General features: G+C 37.9%; 1 protein-coding gene across 4 annotated transcripts in view; it reads left to right on the top strand.

The window, feature by feature from the left end:
* Positions 1–1032: 1032 nt before the first annotated feature.
* Positions 1033–20580, top strand: part of grip1 (glutamate receptor interacting protein 1) — a 221767-nt gene continuing 202219 nt past the window's right edge. For 2 of the 4 annotated variants that reach the window (XM_089126641.1, XM_089126635.1), the window contains exon 1: positions 1033–1276. In XM_089126641.1, coding sequence (XP_088982767.1) covers positions 1222–1276 — 55 coding nt within the window. In that variant the 5' untranslated portion in view covers positions 1033–1221. The remainder of the gene's footprint in view (positions 1277–20580) is intronic. The other 2 variants (XM_089126640.1, XM_089126637.1) reach the window with 1 other exon arrangement.

The following is a 20580-nucleotide window of genomic DNA, read 5'->3' as shown; positions in this document are numbered from 1 at the left end:
TGAATGCACTTATCATAAATAAATCACAAATCAATGCTGGAAACACCGAGATATGAATCACATTCCTAGTTTTGTTACTTCACACAGGGGTCAGAAAAAAATATTCACTATAAAAAAAGGTCACTATAATGGATCATGCATTTTATTACTGAATATCTGATATGCTTCATTGGTGATGGTATATTCTCCTGAGAATGAAGTGAACTAAAGAAATGTTAAGCTAATCAAGCACATTAAAAAGCACTCAATTATACAACACGCCTAAGTGGGTGAGAACATATTCCCACGATGCTTTGCATTGAATAGTAACACTATATTAAAACTTTACTAAAATACATTGCTTGAACCTTGATACATGTAAGTTTACACAAATGTTAAAAACAAAAAAAATTCCCAAGGTAAAATATACATGAATATATCACAAATGTAGTCTAATTAAATGCTATAGTCTAATTTAATGCTAATTAAATATTATTAACAATAATAATTCATAAAAAAACTATGTTTTATCCATAGTAAAACATTAAACAAAATTGCTTTAAAAACAAGAAATTTCAAAAGAAATTCCAATGACAGTTTATCGTTTATCAAAATGACTGATAAAATACGTTTTTTTTTAATAGCCTTTTTTATAATGGATTTTTGAATTATAAACTAAAATTGTAATTTGCTGTTGATTTGGTTTGATAATTAACCGCCTAAAGGCTCCAGATGGAAAATCTGTTACGGTAAATTGATTCTATTGAAGTATTTGACCTATATGAACATATTGTGTGTTAACAAAAGTTATTTTCTGTAATTGCCTCACTCCCACAACAACAACACACCCCATTTAAGAAATAAATGAATAAGACCATACACACACATTCTTAAAACACTGGAAGAGAACAACCAGCAACACACACACTTCAATTAGGCTACAGATGAACAGAAAAGTGTTACTAGAACTGTGCTGTGACAATTCTATGGCTAGGGAAGGTAGGAAATGTCATGAAAAAAGTCTTTATTGTTGTGGGTTGTAGTGGGCACCTTCACGTTCGTGTGTTTGTGTGTGAGCTCACACCCCCAAGCTCAGCTCCACAACGAGGCTGAGGAAGACACGGCGTTCAATTACACCGGCTGCCAGTGAATAGAAGGGACGAGGCGCGGGGAAATGCACGCCTGTGCCGTCAGTGAAATGCGCCTGAGATTTACCCCCTGAATGCACACAACGCCACCGAAATGCCGGGTTGGAAGAAAAATATCCCCGCTTGTCTGCAAGCCGACCAAGAAGGAGGTATGAAAAGCAGTGCTTTAATAGTTTGCACGAGCGTTGTTTCAGTGGCGCGTTGTGTTATTGTTATGGTCTCTCGGTTTGTTTGTTACACTGTAACTGTTGATGTTTGGCGAGAAATGTTTAGAACGTTCGGCGCTTTATTGTATCAACTTTTTCTTGGTGATTACTGGATTGAAAGATAGCTAATACCGCGCCCGGCGGCAGGAATTTCGTAGTAATGCACTTGTTCGGTCGGTTTCTTTGCATAAATCGTCATGTTAAAGGTTGAATACGTTTACTTTCCTGTTTTATTCCTTCCTTAATTTCGATAGAATGCATTTGGACATCTGTTGTTGCCAATACACCGTCAATATTTATAGTATAGATAGTATGTTTCGTGTTTATTGTACTCCGTGTTAAAAATGTTGCCTACAGTCATGACATTTCTGTCGCTTCCACTTGGCTTGGCTGATAACCATGTGTATGCAGTATGCTATGTGACAGTTTCCTATTTAGAAAACCGCCTACATAATACACACCAATGAAATCGTGTGATTGTAGCCTATTAATGTTGTAATTTTTGTAATTAAACCCTTTCGCTTTAAAAGTCTCCATAGCCGTAGGGTTTGAAATGCAGCGCGTTGCTGTTGTGGTGGTCATTGTTACTTGACGTACAGTAAGGTGTGTAATGTTAGCGACCGATACTGACTATTCCTCACGCCCTGTGCTGCGTTTCCAAAAGCATCGTGAGCTAAGTTGATCGATTGGTGGCAATGCATTTGGGAAACGCAGCCCAGGTCATTTTTGCGTTAGAATTTAGCCACAGATTTTCACTATTCCCCACCTAATGAAATCTTATCCATCACAGCCATGGATGTCGAGTGACGGGTCTCAATGGTCAGGGGAATAAGTCAGATGCACTTACCCATAGCAAACAAGCAGAGTACCGAGCATGAGCTTATAATGAATCAGATAAAAGCAGCGTGTTTGAATTATCATGTTTCAGTATGGCAAGCCGTATTAACATATAATCATTTTAACCTACTAGTCTCAATTTTCATGCTACTAGTACTTATTTTTTAGATACTAATACTTATTTCGATAGTAACTATTCTTTTGTGACTAGTAACAATTTTTTTTTTGTCATTGACTTCTATGGGGATCATCAACTATTCAGTTCTGAGTGTGTATTCCAATTGTGACCAGTATATATACATTAGATACTAGTAGTTATTTATTAGGTACTAGTACTTATTAAATAGATACTAGTTCTTATTCATTAGCTACTAGTACTTATTCAATAGATGCTAGTATTTATTCATTAGATACTAGTACTTATTCATTAGCTACTAGTACTTATTCAATACTTATTCATAAGATACTAGTACTTGTTCATTAGATACTAGTACCTATTTATTAGATACTAGTACTTATTAATTAGATACTAGTACTTATTCAGTAGATACTAGTACCTATTAATTAGATACTAGTATAGTCATAAAAGAATAGTTACTAGTCACTATCGAAATAAGTACTAGTATCTAATGAATAAGTACTAGCATCTTTAAAAAGTTACTAATACCTAAAGAATAAGCATTAGTATCTAAAGAAAAGGCACTAGTAGCTATTGAATAAGTACTAGTACTTAATGGAATAGATACTAGTATCTAAAAAAATAAGTTCTAGTATCATTAAAAAAGAGAGACTAGTAGTTTAAAATGATTAAATGTTAAAACGGCTTGCCATAGTTTCAGGCGATAGTGGAATATGTTTGCACGTGGTTTGTCGGGGAAAAGATTATGTTTTCCACACTCTGAATGGAGATCACTTACTGCAAGTATTGATGCTATATTGGTTTTTGGACTACCTACAAAGGTAGATCGCTGTGTTCTCTAAAGCAGTGCAGTTGTCAGTGTTTATATACACAAGCATAGTCTGATTTAGATCGGATTGGAATATGACCATATTTTGATGATGTATCACGCACAATGTAAAAGTATTAACCTCTTAACCATGTGAGATTAGATTGGTATTTTACTAATAACAATTCTGGGTCATGAGACTTGGAGAATCTGGGAGAATCAGAAGTATTTGAGGTTGTGTTTGTGTGCATTTCTGAGATAACAAATATCTCTCTCTGGTGTTGAATGTGATCGTTTGGCCATTGTCATTATGACCTAGGACTGATGAATCACAGTTAAGTTTTCCATTGTGTCATTGATTCTTTCACCTCACAGTTGGTTGTGCATGAGCCTTGCATACTTGAGACTCTGTAAAAGCATACATGCTTTTTTTATAGAGTCTGTTCAGGCTTTGGGTTTATTTATTAGAAGAGATTAATGTATTTGGAGTCAAACAGCCAAACATACACATGTAACTGCCACTGTGAATCCGTACATGGTTGAAATATGGTGTGAATTCACTTTTAGACTTTTGTAAATTTCTGTTGAACACAGCAGATATGCATGTAAAAGTAAATTTTGCATGACATTAGTGCCATCTTCAGCATGTTGGCGCTTCTGATCTGGTGCCCTGCTGCCTGGCAATGTGGCATGTAATTGAGTTTGAGGGGAACCAGCGGGGGCCGAATGAGCCCCCTCAAACAAAACGGGGATATTGCGGGAAGCTGTGGATGATGCTGTGTCCTTGGATCGGTGCAGAATTGCTATGGCTTGCAAGCCTTCTCCACCTCCTCCTCTGTGTCTATGTATTGAACGGGTAGAGAGATCTAGGACATGGAGGGTAACACTTTGTATGTCTCACAGATGCTGCTTTTTCTTGTGCACTGCAGGACTGCACTTGTTGGAATAAATAGGCTTGTTTTTAATGAGTTTTTTTCGTAATTCAATTTAACAATATCTATCTGTTTTCATTGCCTGGTGGGCCATGAGCGTACAGGTGTGTTTGTGTGTGCACCTAGGCCACACATCCATCTTAACATTGCGTAAAGATGCAATTCATCATCTGAGCTAAGATAATTTAACCATGATTTTAGGACTTGCTGAGGGGTTGAATGAGACTATTCAATTTATAATAGTTGGAAGTACCTTAAATATGATGCACAAGCAGATTTGAACGATGGATCACTAGTCAGTTCTTCTTGCAGTGTCTCCCTCAACATATTGATTATGCTTCTCAGTTTAAAGAGATAGTGAGATACTGTAGTTTACATTAAAAAATACATTTATCAAGGATTTAATGTCGCTGTATCAAGATTTTTTTAAAAGCATCTACTTGTTGAGAACTTTAGAGATAATTTTGATTCCTAGGGAGACCTATAATCTTTTTTTTCTTTGCATATTTTGTAGTGTGAGTATATATATATCTATCAGATTGCAAAAACAGGGTTATATATACAGTGAGGAAGATAAGTATTTGAACACCCTGCAATTTTACAAGTTCTCCCACTTAGAAATCATGGAGGCGTCTGAAATTGTCATTTTAGGTGCATGTCCACTGTGAGAGACATAATCTAAAAATCATTATAAAATGGAAGAAGCTAAACATGACTGTCAATCTCTCTCAGACTGGGGCTCCATGCAAGATCTCACCTCGTGGGGTCTCAATGATCCTAAGAAAGGTGTGAAATCAGCTTAGAACTACACGGCAGGAGCTGGTCAATGGCCTGAAAAGAGCTGGGACCACCGTTTCCAAGGTTACTGTTGGTAATACACTAAGACGTCATGGTTTGAAATCATGCATGGCACGGAAGGTTCCCCAGCTTAAACCAGCACATGCCAAGGCCCGTCTTAAGTTTGCCAATTACCATTTGGATGATCCAGAGGAGTCATGGGAGAAAGTCATGTGGTCAGATGAGACCAAAATAGAACTTTTTGTTCATAATTCCACTAACCGTGTTTTGAGGAAGAAGAATGATGTGTACCATCCCAAGAACATCGTCCCTACTGTGAAGCATGGGGGTGGTTGCATCATGATTTGGAAGTGTTTGCGAGATTTTGGGGAATAACCTCCTTCCCTCAGTTAGAGCATTGAAGATGGGTCGAGGCTGGGTCTTCCAACATGACAGTGACCTAAACCAGACCTAAACCCAATTGAGAATCTTTGGAGGGAGCTCAAACTCCGTGTTTCTCAGCGACAGCCTAGAAACCTGTCTGATCTAGAGAAGATCTGTGTGGAGGAGTGAGCCAAAATCCCTGGTGAAAAACTACAGGAAACATTTGACCTCTGTAATTGCAAACAAAGGCTGTACCAAATATTAACATTGATTTTCTCAAGTGTTCAAATAAAGCTGTATCATACAAATAAATAGTTAAAAAATCATACATTGTGATTTTTGGATTTTTTTAGTTTTTTTTTTAGATTATGTCTCTAACAGTGGACATGCACCTACGATGACAATTTCAGACCCCTCCATGATTTCTAAGTGGGAGAACTTAAAATAGCAAAATAGCAGGGTGTTCAAATGAAGAGTTCAGATGCAAAAGCCTCTAAGTGCCATTTGAAATTTTCTTCTAAAATGATCATTTTTATCAAGCTTATATGTTCAAGTTCAGTAATTTCACTTAAATGACAATTAATAGGTAATCCTCAATGCAATTTAAGTGAAATTACTGAACTTAAATATTTAAATATACAAGTTTGATAAAAATCATCATTAAAGAAGAAAATTTCAAATGGCATTTAGAGGCTTTTGCATCTGAACTCTTCAAATACTTATTTTCCTCACTGTGTGTGTGTATCTGTATATATATATATATGTATATTTAACCACGTTTTTGTATTTTTTTAATAGAAATACTGGGTGACACAAGGCCATTTATTTTCCATTTAACATTAACAAAAGATTCAGTGTCAGTAAACAAAAGATTGTACAAACACAAAGCAAAAACAGCATGGTGACATGTTACTTTATCTCAGTATCCTATCCTCTTAGTTATGAATGGGGAATGACCTGTAGTCATTCTCAAAAACAGACTTGTTTTGCAATCTGATCTGTTTTGAAACAGCTGAATCTCAGCTGAACAACAGATTAATGTTAGTTCCGCACCTGGAGTCGAATGATATTTGCCTCTTGAAATCGGTAATTGTGAATTTTTATATAAGTGCGTGGGGAGGAGTGGAGGCATCACATTTATCCGTGCTTATTGCTGCTTCTCCGTTATTACGTACTTGGCTAGAACTTGAAAGCAAAAATAAGAGAGTAGAATTGAAAGAAGGTGATTTGGTGCCCCATCTTGCTGCATTTAGGTAAATGCTGGGTCAACACATGACCTTTGATGTTTTGGTATTATATTCATGTAGACCTTTGACGGAAACTTCTAAGCATCTGTTTTTGAGGTTATGTAGACTTTTGAATTGTTTTTTAAATGTGATTTGTGTCATTTGATTTGATTTTAATATTTCTCCTATCCAGATTCATATGAGCTGTTAGTAAAAACAATAATCATAGGTTGAATGCCTTTGTAACACCAACTCTGTGGTGCTATATTTCTCTTTCTTTAAGAACACTGACCAGCCCTTTAACAATGGCTTAACCATTGGTTTGAGTTTGGGGCAGAACTATCTGTTTTTTTCGCGACCAATGACAGGTGCAGTGAGCGTTCAGGAAACCTGCTTGAATATGGTGATGATGATGACTTCTCCCTTATTTATTTTTGTTTACTTGGAGAATACAGCTACTGTGCCTTCAAAACTTTTGCTCTATTGTATTTTGCCAAAAGCAAAAGTTGCAAAGAGGTTTGTCAGTGTCAGCAGTATGGGGGTAATAGTCTCTCAGGTCATGATGGAAACATTACATGGCCAAGTCAAGTTTTAGAATGATTGCTTTTGGAAAAAAGAAATTGCTTTTTGTTTGTTTTGTCCCCCCTCCCTCTAGAACTGCCGTTCAGCTCAGATGTCATTTGTGTTAGCAAGTACGAACGTGTCTCAATTCACAAAGATAATATGACGTGTGGTTTGTAAGATCCCTTTTGCTCAGGGTGAAAATGTTGTGTGAGTTTCGCATGTTGAAAAAACTATGGCAGACTCTCTAGAACTTGAAGATTCTATTGAAACAATGTTATCCAAATGGCTTTTTTCCTCTTCTCACTTACATAGACCAGTGCAAACATTTTCAGGGGTCCACAATAAAAGTTTTGGGCCAGCTAGCTGCATTGGGCCATTTTTTTTTTTTGCTCAATCAGTGGTGATATTGGCAGGGCAAGTATAAATCTGAACTACTGGCACAGCTGTGACAGCAGAACAAATTCTCTTTGTTGAGCCCTGATTATTCTCAAAGCATTTCCCTACTATCTCAGTGTCCAGAAACACGAGAGACCAAGCAACCTTGAGAATGTAGGAACTGCAAGGCTTTGACATCCAGCATGATTTGCTGGAGCATGATTCAACCCAAGGCTGTGGAACATGCGCTCAATCTCTGACCTGTTGAGGTCACGGTTTCCTGATTAGGACGGTCCTAAAATTGTCAAGTTTTACATTGACATTTGATTTGTGTGTGTGTGTGCATCTGCATGTGATGTCCAGCATGCCTTGGCGTTCAGTTGTTTGGTGTTACTTACACCAAAATAATCTAACATCAACATAGCCAGTGTCAATTTTTCAATAACCACCGCCCTTTAAACCCCCCCACCCCCTTTAAATCATTATTGGGTAGTTTGAAAAGGTTGCCATCGTGAGGAATATGCAAAGGCACAATCAGCCGATACTAATTGGACCCCAGCGTTCTTTTCCAATGTAGGATCAATAGTAGGAGATTAATCGTGTGATACGTCAACAAAGCATGGATAAGGAGTAAACCAAAAAACCTTATAAACTCTAGAGCACCACAGGGAGATAATGCACTACATCAATACAAAAAGGCTGATTTTAGTACCATATTTGGTACCTTCCTAATTATAGGCAGTAACCACCAATCAAGAACATTGGTGAGAACATCAAGCAAGAACACAACTATATTTTTTGAAACCTTTGACGAATATATTCAGTTAACTCAATTGATAAATTACCCTTTTTTTATCTTGTCTGACTCAATTAGGTCTATTACAGAAGTAAATAGGTTGTCATGTTGACTGTTGTTTCAATATACAATAATGTTACAAAGATATTGTAAATTAGGTTTTTTTATATAGATTTGTACACACGACTGGCCTTTTAAAACTAGCCTTTGATTTTATGATTTATTCTAGCATTAGTCTGAAGTATTTCCAGTGGATGATCATGTTTTGCTGATGACCTTTGATTAGCATGAAATGTTGTTAGGCACACTTTTTCAGCATTAGATAACTTATTTGATTTATCAGTGCAGGTGAGATAATGAGTTGTTTCCTTCGCTGTGATTGTGAGTGTACAGAATGACAGAGTGTGATGCTGCAATCAGGTGTTGCACCCCAGGGTAAGCTATTTATCTCAATACCGAATCATCAAGAGAGGAAGAGGCAGAGGGAGGTAATAGGCTGATTGTATCCATCTTTACTGTCTTGAACATAAACCCAACCTGAGTTCTTGTGTGTTTAAATGGATAAAGCTTGTTAAAATGCAATGAAGCATTGGTGGCCTTTGCACAAATCAGTAATGAATAAGCTTAATTAACCTAAATTTGTCCTGTCGGAAAAAGGGTTGGAGCAAAAGTTCTCTTAAAGATAGAATAATGGCGGAAACGTTGACTCACGGTGTTCTGGACGGCTGAAAATTTCTACTCACCGTTTTAGACAGGTAGAATGAGTCATTTCTAATATTTAAGGCATATTTTAACAACTATAAGCTGGGTTGGTTGGAAGCGAAACAGGATGAGTCAAAGATGACACGGATATATATAGATGCAATGACTGTGATTTTGTTTATTATACAATTTGCGGGAAACGGTCTAGTTTCTGGATACCGTGATGTCCAGAATACAGTGAGTGTACGTTATGTTTTCTATTTTTTTTTTTAATTAATGTTATCTCATTAGGAAAGATTAATCTCTGCATGTTTTTTTATTTTTTGACATCATAATTTACTATTCTCTTCAGGTGGAATTACTTCAACTTTTTTGTTGGTGTGTGCCACTGCCAGACTTAAATCATTTAGTATGCTTAAAGCCTGCAGCTTTCTTACAATCAAGCAGGTCTGCTTCCAATCAAACAGTCCTCGTCATATATTTTTGTTGATAAACCATATTCCTCTGGTAAATGTCACAATATGGACTGAAAAGATCGTTAATTTGTGTAACTGTTCTCTCAGTAGGTTGACATGTTTGACCGTTTAGGCAAACAAGTTTAATGTTTTAAAAGAACCAAAATGTAAAGACATCCGGAAGCCTTACTTGATATCCCAGTGTATTCTACATTGGGAAAGAAGTATTTTAACATTGAAAAAAATACATTTTACCTTTATATTAATCCCTGTTCTTTGGGTTGAAAGGTCATTGGGAGGTTTATGGCCCCACATCTGCTTGTCAATCTTGGAACGACACGCAACTTTCCTCTACACGTCAGTAGTAGTTTAATTTCACTCATCTGACCCTGTATGTAGGTGGGAGGAGTGGCACACAAAGGTAGACTCCTCTTTTCCTTTCATCCGTGTCAAACAGTAAGTAGAAGCTCTTTTGTACTCATAATTGTCAGTTCAAACGGTTATTGATTTTGTACTGGACTTCTGAGTGTTGAGAGGGGTTTGTCGTTTTCTCCTTTTTTGCTGCTGGTGTGTATGAAGTCCATAGTTCTCAAGTACTGAGGAAACAAGTCATTTCTTGTAGAGAAAAGGCTTTCTCCTTACCACCCAGAACAAATTGGACAGAAATCAGTCAGTCCATTGATATTGGAAAAAAAGAGAAAGAGAAGTGTGAGACTGTTACCAAATTGGCATGTTTTTCTGAATATGGAAGGCTGAGTTTCTGCAAGCGTATCCGTTAATTTGATTTATGAGGGCAGAATTTAAATTGTGGCTCATTTAACCTCATAATATACAAATATCTGTGCTAATATTCTGAAATCTCACTGGATTTCTCACTTTAATATTGCGCATTTGCATGCCTCCAAGGAACTTGAATTATATTTATGAATTCACACTCCCTTGAGTCAATTCATTTATTCTTGACAAAATCCATGACCTGTTCCCACTCAAGGACTACTCTTTCACGCAGACTGTTGATTTCTGCATCAAAGCGTATTGAATCTGGATGCTGCTTGTCCATCAATCGTGTTTTGCTCTTTTCTCTTGTCGCCATCCTTTCTTTTCAATCCACTTTTACCACGCTGACTTGTGAGACAATTGAAAAGCGAAGGCTCAACAGGAGGCTCAAATCATTCTGCTGCTCCCCGGTGCGTAGTTCATATCGAGCAAAGCCGCAATTTTCTCCACACCTCTGCAGCGCGTCGGATTTGGTAGAATGGCATCCTGAGCTTTTGAGGTTATCAAATAGTGATGTTTCAGCCCGAGCTAGGAGGCACACAAAGATCCTTGCGTGGGTACTCCTAATTACAGGTTGAAGTTGAATGTCATGGCGGCTGTAATCTGTATTGTCATAAAATTTGAAGCGTCTCCTCCAGACGCAAGGGGCTTTCATTTTTGACACAATATGGAAGTGGCATCTTAGAAACTGGGGGCTCTTTGAACCATGAGGATAGTATGACAAAATGAAGGGCGATTGTTGAGTCCTCCAGCCTGACATTGCCTGGGGAAATGGAAAAATATAATTGAATAAAGGGAGTTCATTATTATCAGTGACTACGTTTACATGCAGCCAATTGTTGGGTTATGGTTGGGTTAAAGTCACTATTTGGGTTTCTGAAACATTAGGAATAACCTGTTTACATGCGTGAGCAGAGAGAGTTTCTCCTGTATACATGGAATTGCAATATCCCAATGTAAACGGCAACGCGTCGTTGGCGTCACGACGTACGGACAACCTTAAGACGCAATATGCGTCATTTCCGATTCTTCTTCCTGTATCCAAAGACAACAACAACAGCAGCACGCGGATAATGAATATTTCGGGGCAGATAGCGATTGCCTTTGTTTGCGCTTTGATGCTGGTCTCGCCATGTTTGCTTCCGGGTTACTAAACGCGGATTTTTGTATGGGCCGAGAAGTTTCTCTACTCAAAAGACCAAGATTCTTTGCGAATAGAACATGCGCACAACACAAATCCCTATGGGGATATGCCGATACGAGTTTACATGACCAAAAGTTCGGGTCAGAAAAGGGGTACCCCAGGTATAATATCCCTGTTTTTAAAAGCGGTTTTTATGAGCATATTCAGGTTTTTGCCGGTGTTTACATGGCCGTTCGCGACCGGGTTATTGCTAATATCCCGGTTTTGACATAAACATAGTCAGTGGTTGTTTTTGGACCAAACATTTGAAAATACCAGTAGGCGATGCATTTACACCTTTTAGTGTCTTTCATCTTAGTTCCCCTCAAAATCTCAAAGATACTGTACAATTAATAGTTTCTGGAGGTAAATTACCAATTTTAAGCCAACTGAGAAACTACAAATTTGTTTAAAGCAACGGCAGAAGATGTCATACTGAATGCTCCTCTTACCAGCATTGTTATATAAACTCTTATCTTCTGTAGTCAGTACTGAACATGACATTTGGCATGGGAGTTGCTTATCACTCCACCATCCATTTCCCATCAATTCCTTGGGTTTCATTTCATTCAGTGTCAGAGTGTGGAAGGTCTTTGCAAAGTGAAACAGATAAAGCAGTTCTGTTCTGCTTAAGTAGTAATATATATTGACATGTCCGCAAAATAGAAGGGAAGAAAATTACTGTGGGAAAGGAAGAAGTGATAAAACTGACTGAAGGGTTTATCAAGCCTTTAGGAATACCTCTTCTTCAAGAAAAAAAAAATTGTACATCAATAGCACTCTTTCCCAAATGCACCTAATATTTCAGTCCCACTTTGTCTCATTTTAGTTCATGCATGCAAAACAAGTTTTTTCATTTGGCGTGAATTCATTTATTCCAGCTGCAGATGATAATGGCTTTTCAACCCGCATTTTTTATGTCTGTTAGGTGACTGCATGCTGTTGAACACAGGCAGTTGTCTGACTCTTGAAGCCAAGCGAGATGGTAACATGATGGGACAGCTTGTGACCCAGAGGATGCAGCTGTCTTTTAGAGGAAACAAATGTAGATCAGAAATGAGTAGAGGAAGAGAGCTGTTTCATGCATGATTTTGTACCAAGATTAAATCTGTTCTCAGGTTGCTTGCATCCCATTTTTCTAATCTTGACCATTAAAAATAGTGTGCGTGTTAGTTTTTTTTTTTTTACTCACAGACTTTCCCATACGCAAGCATTTAACGAAATCACCTCCATTTCATGAGCGCACACCTTGCATGCAAATGCACCCGATTCACATTGCACTTAAACAAGCCCTGTGGCTATTGAATAAACACATTTTTCAAAATATAGTGAATGCAGTGTAATTTGTCATCATAGCCTCTGCAGAATCATGTGGCTGTGTACCATCCGCCCTTGTGCCCCTTAGTAATATGCATGTTGCGCTTGGCGCGGTTTGGTAAACAGCATAATTGTGATGGCTTTTGATTGGCGGTCACTGCCCTCAACCGTGTGATTGATTTGACATCACAGCGTAAGGTTAGGGTCAATCAGCGTTAGCCTGTTGTTCTGCTGCTGCTTCCTGTCTTTTTCCTCCTCCTCTTGCATAAACCATACTCATGGGATCAGTCTTTTATTTATTATGATGGATGCTTATGAAGCGCAGAGCATCCCATTTTGAGTGCGCACTGGCCCTGGTGCTGTATGTGTAAGGATGCCAGGAGATGCTGTCAGCAGGGCATGGGAGAGATGAAGAGCCTTGTGATGCAAGAGCAGACTAGACTGCTCAATATTGATCACCAGATATTGCAGACATCAACTTGGCGCTGCGATGCCTGATGGTAGTTTACTTCCCCATGCAAACGGCACTGCTGTAGTTTTAGAATTTACAAGGACAGCGGCAGACCGCAATCGGGAGGGATTTTAAATGCTGAAATGTTTTACAAAATGCATTATAATCAAGTTGCTCATTGACTCATTTAAAATGTCACTATTTGTGTATTGTGTTTGTTGGTGCAGGAGCACATTTCACCAGATATCAGTTTAAGGCAGCCTATAATGACATTCACCTGTTTTTTTTTTTTTTTTTTTTTTTTTTTTAAAGTTTGCAAATACACATGCTGGGCGAAAGTTTTGCATAGTACACCAGCTGTATGTCATGCACGCAAAAGCACTAAAAGCAACTCAGCTTGCTCTAATGTTGCCTCTCCCAGGTGATGACTCAAGGTTTACATGGCTAAGTCGAAACGGTAATGGTCCACCGAGGTTGTAGGGGGCTGCGTGCATTTGATGTGTTAATGCATAGAGGTTCCCATGACCTCACTATGGTGAGTCATTACCTGTTATGTGGGCGTTGGACATTTCTTGTTGCACATTGACTTTATGGATGTGTCCCAATGGTCAATGAATCATCTCTTCGGACTAGAGCTTATCCATTTAAAACTAGTATATTACTAAATATTTGATGCATGAATTTCTAAGGCCTTTAAAATTACTACTAACATGATCAAAACTTTCGATGTTTCAAAAATCGATGTTTCACGTCAGTCAGTAAAAAGGCCTTTTTGTATAATAATTAAAAATGTCCAACTTGAGGTCAGGGTACTGTCTTTTTGCTGCGAAACCTTTAAGAAACGCAAGAATAACCTTTATTAATATTTCATGATCAACATTTACTGGACCGAAGCAAGTTGCATTTAGAAAAAAACCGTGAAAATGTATGTATGTAGGCTTTTGAGAGACATTTTCTCACACATTTCTCAATCTTTATAATTTATTTTCTTATTTATTTTGTCTAAATGTTTAAATTAAAAAGTGCATTCATTAAAAACATATTTCATATGTCGGGCTTTACGCGGTTAACTAGCATATTAGCATCATTCAGCACTTTGTAAATATCTTGGTGAAGGTTTTTTTTATTTTATGGCATTTGGAATCAGCTTTGTAGTTCTAGCTGTTTCTGGCTTGATGCTCTGATTGCTCATTAACCAAACCACGCCGTGTGCTTTTGAGCCTGGCGACACTTTACTTTACGTTCCGCATGAAATGCGCACGGTAGCCTGGAACGTTAACAAAGCCTTCTCCACCTCATCTGCACACTGCAATGTCAGCTGACCTCTGCTAACTCTCTGCGCTGGGCTCTTCCACCCCCTCCCTCCTGCGCTTCTCTACGCTAGCATGCAGTCCTTTGAGATATGCTGATGTCAGGATTTAGCACACTCCTGCCACCAGATTACTAAGACTCAGACTTTGCTCTGCGCATCTTCTTTTAAAGAGTGTGTTGTATCTCTTTTCGTGCACACACACCATTATATATGGACCTGTGTGCTTATAATGACACTGTTGCCCCGTCATACGGCTGTGCTCATGGTTACTCAAGACCGCATGCATGAATACATCCATATTTAATCACGGCACATGCTGCATGGATTCACATACAGTACATTTATGTGGCTCCATGCTTTCACCTCAAATGACAAATTCTCCTGCTAAAGACTGTTTATGGTGGCTTGCTTATTGCCTGGGGAGAATGAGTGATGCCTGACAGCTGATGGGGGAATGCAGGACCACAGTCCTTTGTATCTAATTATTCATCAGGAGAGAGAAAGCCTCTGCTTCCCTATCGCAAATCATCAAACGCTCAAGCAAGAAATGGATCTTGTAAAGACACATAATGGAATAATGTGCATGTTTAAACTATTCTTTCATCTCCCCAGATGCATTTCATATCACTTTCGTTCTAACACGTCTGTTAATCAGTATTTGTTCTTTGTTTTGCAGTGAGGATAATCAAACAGCATTGAAAGAAAATGCATTAATATTGAGATTTTCTTAGTCCACTTGCAAATGGTTGGTTTCAGGCGTTTTCTTAACTAGGAAAATTACAAGTGCAAACAACATTCTAAATGTTTTATGCAGTTTTTGATTTAAAGATGTTTAAATATAAACTCAAAATCAGAATTTTTGTCTTAAATTAATGTCAAATAGTTGCTGTTCTTGAGTCGTCTTAGATGGAAAATCATTGCCTTTTTATTCCCAAGGAAAGATTAAGCATGGTTTGTAATATTTTCTTTAAGCTCACACCTCATATGATACGTGCTCTGCATTTGTAGTGCAAGTCTTTTCCTGTTCACGTAGGATGACTTTGGTTGGGTTTACTGTTCTCTGATGTCAGGTCAGCCATCTTTTCACCTCAGGGAAAGTGCGGTGATGTCTGTCAGATTTCCTCCACATCCTGTTTTATCTCTTACAGGAGAAGCAGACATCATGAAGGATTTGTCACGATGGTTATATGGCCTAAATATTTTCTCTCAACTGATTTTGATGCTAGAAGATTAATGGCAGACATTTTGTGTGAATCATTTATCCCACAATGAAACAAACAAACAAAAAAACTAAACAAAAAAAACAATGTAAATCTGAGAACAGGATTATTGCCCTCCATAAAGACTAAATGATTTCACCCTAGTGCTCTGTGTCCCTTGCAAGTAAATTATTGGCTACATCTCTATTCAGATGATATCTCCATAAGTAATATTTGTGGCTGGCCTAAGTGGGAACAGCAATCCACCATCTGTAGTGAAATAAGGGCCTGAGTGCTATGGGATGAAAGGATCATTTTAAATATCCACACTTTCCAGTGAGATGACTCCTGATTGGAGGATTATGTCACTCTGTTTGTATGGCTTATGCTCATTGGTCACAATGGCACTATTTAACACAATAGCCCAGGATCAGTTTTGAGCGCTTTTCGGTAGATTTAACAGATTTAAATCCCCATTAATTGGCCATTCCATCACTTGCTTCATAACATGGACATGCATACACATCAGTAAGTGTAAGCCTGCAGATAAGATGTAATTGTGACCCAGTAACACATTTACCGGTGCTAGTATAATCTTCACCCCATTAGACCTCTCTTTTCCCTTGGATTTATTTTTATATGCATATAGGCTACTATGAAATCTGAGCTCTCTGATGCAAATGGCTGATAAAGAAATAGTACATGGCAGTTTTTTGAAATATTGACTAATGCATCAAGCCAAACGTTGTGCAATGTTCTGTATTTGGCAAGGTGACATATCCATTGAAGTTTATTGATTGTCTGCTCAGTCATAGCAAACTGCTCCTCAACAAGCCACATGATTTTAGGGATCAATTATGGTTGCAGAAAATCCCCATCCGTAAGTGAGCAATAATAGTGAGTTTTTCTGTAACAAACAGCACAAAATATTGCACTTTATAGTTACAAATTGTGGTTTGTGCCGCATCATTTTAACTTCTCATCATCGGTTTAAGTGTAACTGCTTCTCAGTTCATTTATAAACTCTTGTGATATATAAAACTGAGTCTGAGAGACATTCCCTTCACCGTTAAATCAGCACTGAGTGTCTTAAGTGGAAATTTTATTCACAAGTCTTGAGAGTTAGGCTGTTCATGTCATCGGAATAAATGAGGAATAATCTAGGCTAAGAATTGTACTGTAGACTGTGTGTGTGTGGCTTCTGTTGAAAACCTCAGGTTACCTCGTCCACAGCTGTACGTTTCCTAAACATTTAGTAAAGAACAAAAACCTGTTAATTGAATGGGTTGTTAGACTAAAGTCTAAAGGAATCTCACCCCCTTTTCTGAGATTAAATGTGCCCGAGGGGGGATACAGTGTGAGAATTACTTACATTTTGTGGTTCTTTTCCTCCTTTGAATCTTTTGAAGCTAACTGGAAGAGTCACAATGCCTGTAGGGGCTGCCTAAAATATATATTTCAATGCCCACATTCCCCCAATCCTTTCCTCTCTCGTTCAATCCCTTTCATTGTATTTCTTCCACATATTTCTCTTTTACCCCTCTCTCGCTGTCTCTCTTTTAACTTCTCCAGCCTGGTCATCAATACCTCTAGCTAATCCTGCTGAATTAAATTGAATTCTGGTGTTGTGCTTTACATAAGTATCCTCTGAGACATTCCTATAAGAAGTGATTCAAATGCAACTGGAAGTTGAAAACCCAGCAGTTTGACAGAGTTTCAGATGTCGCTGGGGGCCAGTTTGTCATCAATGTGGGCCAAGACCCGTTGACAATCCTCGTCTGTGTGTGGTAGGTATAGCGGTGTAGTCTGCTTTAGGGCTTCACACTTGTTTCAGATGCTCGCAAACGTGTCAATTACTTTGTCTTTGAAAGACAGACTGGGCAAAAGGAGCAGATTGAATCGGGTCTCTGACTCATAGACTCATAGACTAATTACACAGAGAAATCTGTTTGCTGCTCTTTCAACCATAGACATATGCTGAAAGACGGTTGGCTAAAAGCAATCTCTCTCAAGGTGTATGCCTTTGTTGAGTTAAAAATAAATAGCTTATCTTGTTGAGGCTGGCATAATTATTATTTTTTAGTGTTTGTTGTTCCCCCATTTATAAAATCCAATTTTAGGGCGTGAGTTCTTGTGGAATACCTCTAAAACTGAGAATATGGATACTTCCATTGAGGGTCTGCAACTTCATTGAAGTTTCTGTCGTTGAAAGTCACTGTCAGTATGAACGGCCCTTTAGGGTGTTTCCCGTTAAGAGACCTCCTCCTCCATGAGCTTGTTGAAACACATATGTGAAGGTTGTGAATTGTTCTCTCTCACTATATGATTTCCCCTTCAAAAATCCCTCCCACATAGTTTGAACTAACATAGATCGTCCGTCCCTTTATGTACTGTGCAGCGAGTTGGATTGTGGAATATCTTCTGTGTTTTTCTCTCAGCTGGTTGTCCTAAAACCTTTTGATCCCTTTATGCTCAGCCACCTCTTGCAGCTTAGGACAAGAAAGCAGACAATATACCAAGGTTATAAGTGTCCCTCTGCCCCTCCACAGCACTGCACAAATATCACCCTAATTGAAACTTTTACTCCCAAACCAACAGTGGCTTGTGAAATCCTGTCTCAAGCAGCTATGGAGGACTTGGCAGAGAGCATTAAAGCTGGAAAAGATGAAATGTGCTCTGCCCCTGGGAGGAGTTTGCAGTGGCTTTAGGCGTATGGAGACCCCTTTTATAGATCTTTGGAACTACCCACGTTGCTTCATCATGATTTGAGTGGGAGGTACCATTACAGAGTGCAGGGGGGGATTATGCTATAATCGTGTTGTCTCTCTGGATACACTTTCAAATAGACACTGATAGATGGCTGTTCTGAGGAGCAGATTGTTCACCTCATGGAGTCTTTTTTTTAAATTCCTTGCAGGATTTTAAACCTGTTTATCTCTTTTGAAGTAAATGTTTGTCCCCGTAAAGCCTCATTTGGGCCTCGGTGGCTGCACAGAAATCACTGCAGATTACTCTGAGTGGAGTTTAGGGTTCATATCTCGCTTTGGAGATAAACACTTTTGAGGCTGCATTTTGGGGATTGCTCTTTCAAGCGTATGTCAGAGTGACATTTCATTGCACTTTTTGCAAAAACAAAGGGTATATTTTCCATGTACAGGCACTGATGTGTGATATCATCTTTAAGGCAAATGTCAGCTGTAAGTAGGCCTTTTATTCCAAACGATGTTTTCTTCCAGACATTGCTTTGACAGGTTTGTTTTCTTTTTTCCGGTGTGCTGACAGAAATTTACTCGGGCCGATCTCTGACAGAGAAGAATGCATCAGCCAGACGACAGCTGGCGTATAGATGATGTCATATTCTGATCAGTATTTGCTCTGTAAACTCTCATTGGCTTGTTGGAACGGAATATAATCCGCTTGAAATGTCTCCCCTTCACCTCTGTAAGATAATGGTTTAAAGGGCACCATTATGTCGCCAATGCTCAAAACATGAAATGATTTTAAATTAGTTTTTGTTCATTTGTATGAGAGTATTGTTCAGTTAGGGGGACTATTCTCTCTGCTAGTTTGATTTTAAAGAAATAAAACCAGCAATTTTAGTATTAAGTGTAATTTATACTTACTTAAGATAATAATTACATATCATTATATTAATTACTCTTTAATATTGTATTAAAGTATTAAAATCAACAGGTTTAATTAGGAGAATTCTCATTTGCTCTTTTTATCCAGTTAATTATTTTACTACTACTATTAAAATAGTTAACCAAATTCTGCTGCCAAATGTACCATTTTATAGAGAGGCCATGTTTAGTTCACGAAAGGCTAATATTAAGTTTAATGTAATTGGGAAGTTGCTGGGAAGTACATTTCTTTTGCCTGAGTAGAGTGACAGTTTGAAAATGAGAATCCTTATTCCTATGATAAATGCTTTAACATGGATGAAATATAGTGAAGAAATGTCATTTTTCAAGTAGTCAATGTATCCCCTATCTGAAGAATCATGATAAAATGGTGAATGAAGCATGTTTTTACCTGTAAAATCTACAAAGAACACTGTTGAATAACGTGAGAAGAAATCAATTGACTTGATGAAAGTGGAAACATACCAATAGCAATGTTACCTTATTAATATTATGCCTTTAGACGTTCCCTGTATTAAGTGTTGTACATGTAAGTTGCTTTGGAAAAAATAATCTGTAATTAACTAACTATGATGTTGTGTTTTTAGTGCTTGTTTTCTTATGCTTTACATACAGTATGCCTGATGAAGGTTGTGAGACTGTAATGTTGCTAATAAAATTTTGATTCTCATTTGCAAGTACTGATAGTGTGTGCAGGAGTTTTTTTGTATGCGTTTTCTTGAATATTTTACAATAACTGGTTATCCTATTGACCTACAATGACCCCTTTCTATAACAGAGGTTCGGACTAAAGGAAAGTCTGTTAGATGTCAATGTAAACTTGTCAATGTCAGTTATAGCAAAATACAAAAACAGTGCATTGAAGAAGTCTTGCTCATCTGCTGTAAGCAACTGTCATAGGTTATAAATTAGTGGCAATGTTGTACTCATTGGTGCTTTTAAAGCAGCTGAAATCATTTGGCCTAATATGGTGGGGCTCATGCTGAGTTTAAAGTTGCAGGACAGTGGAGGATGTGACTTACTCCTTTTAGATTTATGATTATGCTCACACTTCTCCAGATACCTTCATTCCCTTACTCATCATTTAATGCATCATAACTCAACAAAGTGATATTTGGCTGGATTTGTATGGTTGTTTGTAGGTGTTTATATGGTATAATTTTTGATGCCAAACATATGTATGGTCATGTTTTTATGCAAAAAGTTTTTTCTTGAGCAATTATGAATAATGAATATTAAAAGTATGAATAATGTTATGCGGAGTATTTAAACTAATAGTAGAAATGTCCCCATGTAAATAAAATATAATGGTTATGAAAAGTTCCCTTTGGCATTTTTTCTTTCAATCAATGTTCCACTTGTGCAATTG

The sequence above is a fragment of the Pimephales promelas genome, chromosome 24, assembly GCF_988280905.1.
Source record: "Pimephales promelas chromosome 24, fPimPro1.hap1.1, whole genome shotgun sequence".
Classification (NCBI taxonomy): Eukaryota; Metazoa; Chordata; class Actinopteri; order Cypriniformes; family Leuciscidae; genus Pimephales; species Pimephales promelas.
Note: the sequence above shows the minus strand (reverse complement) of the source record. Positions and strands in the feature narration are given on the sequence as shown.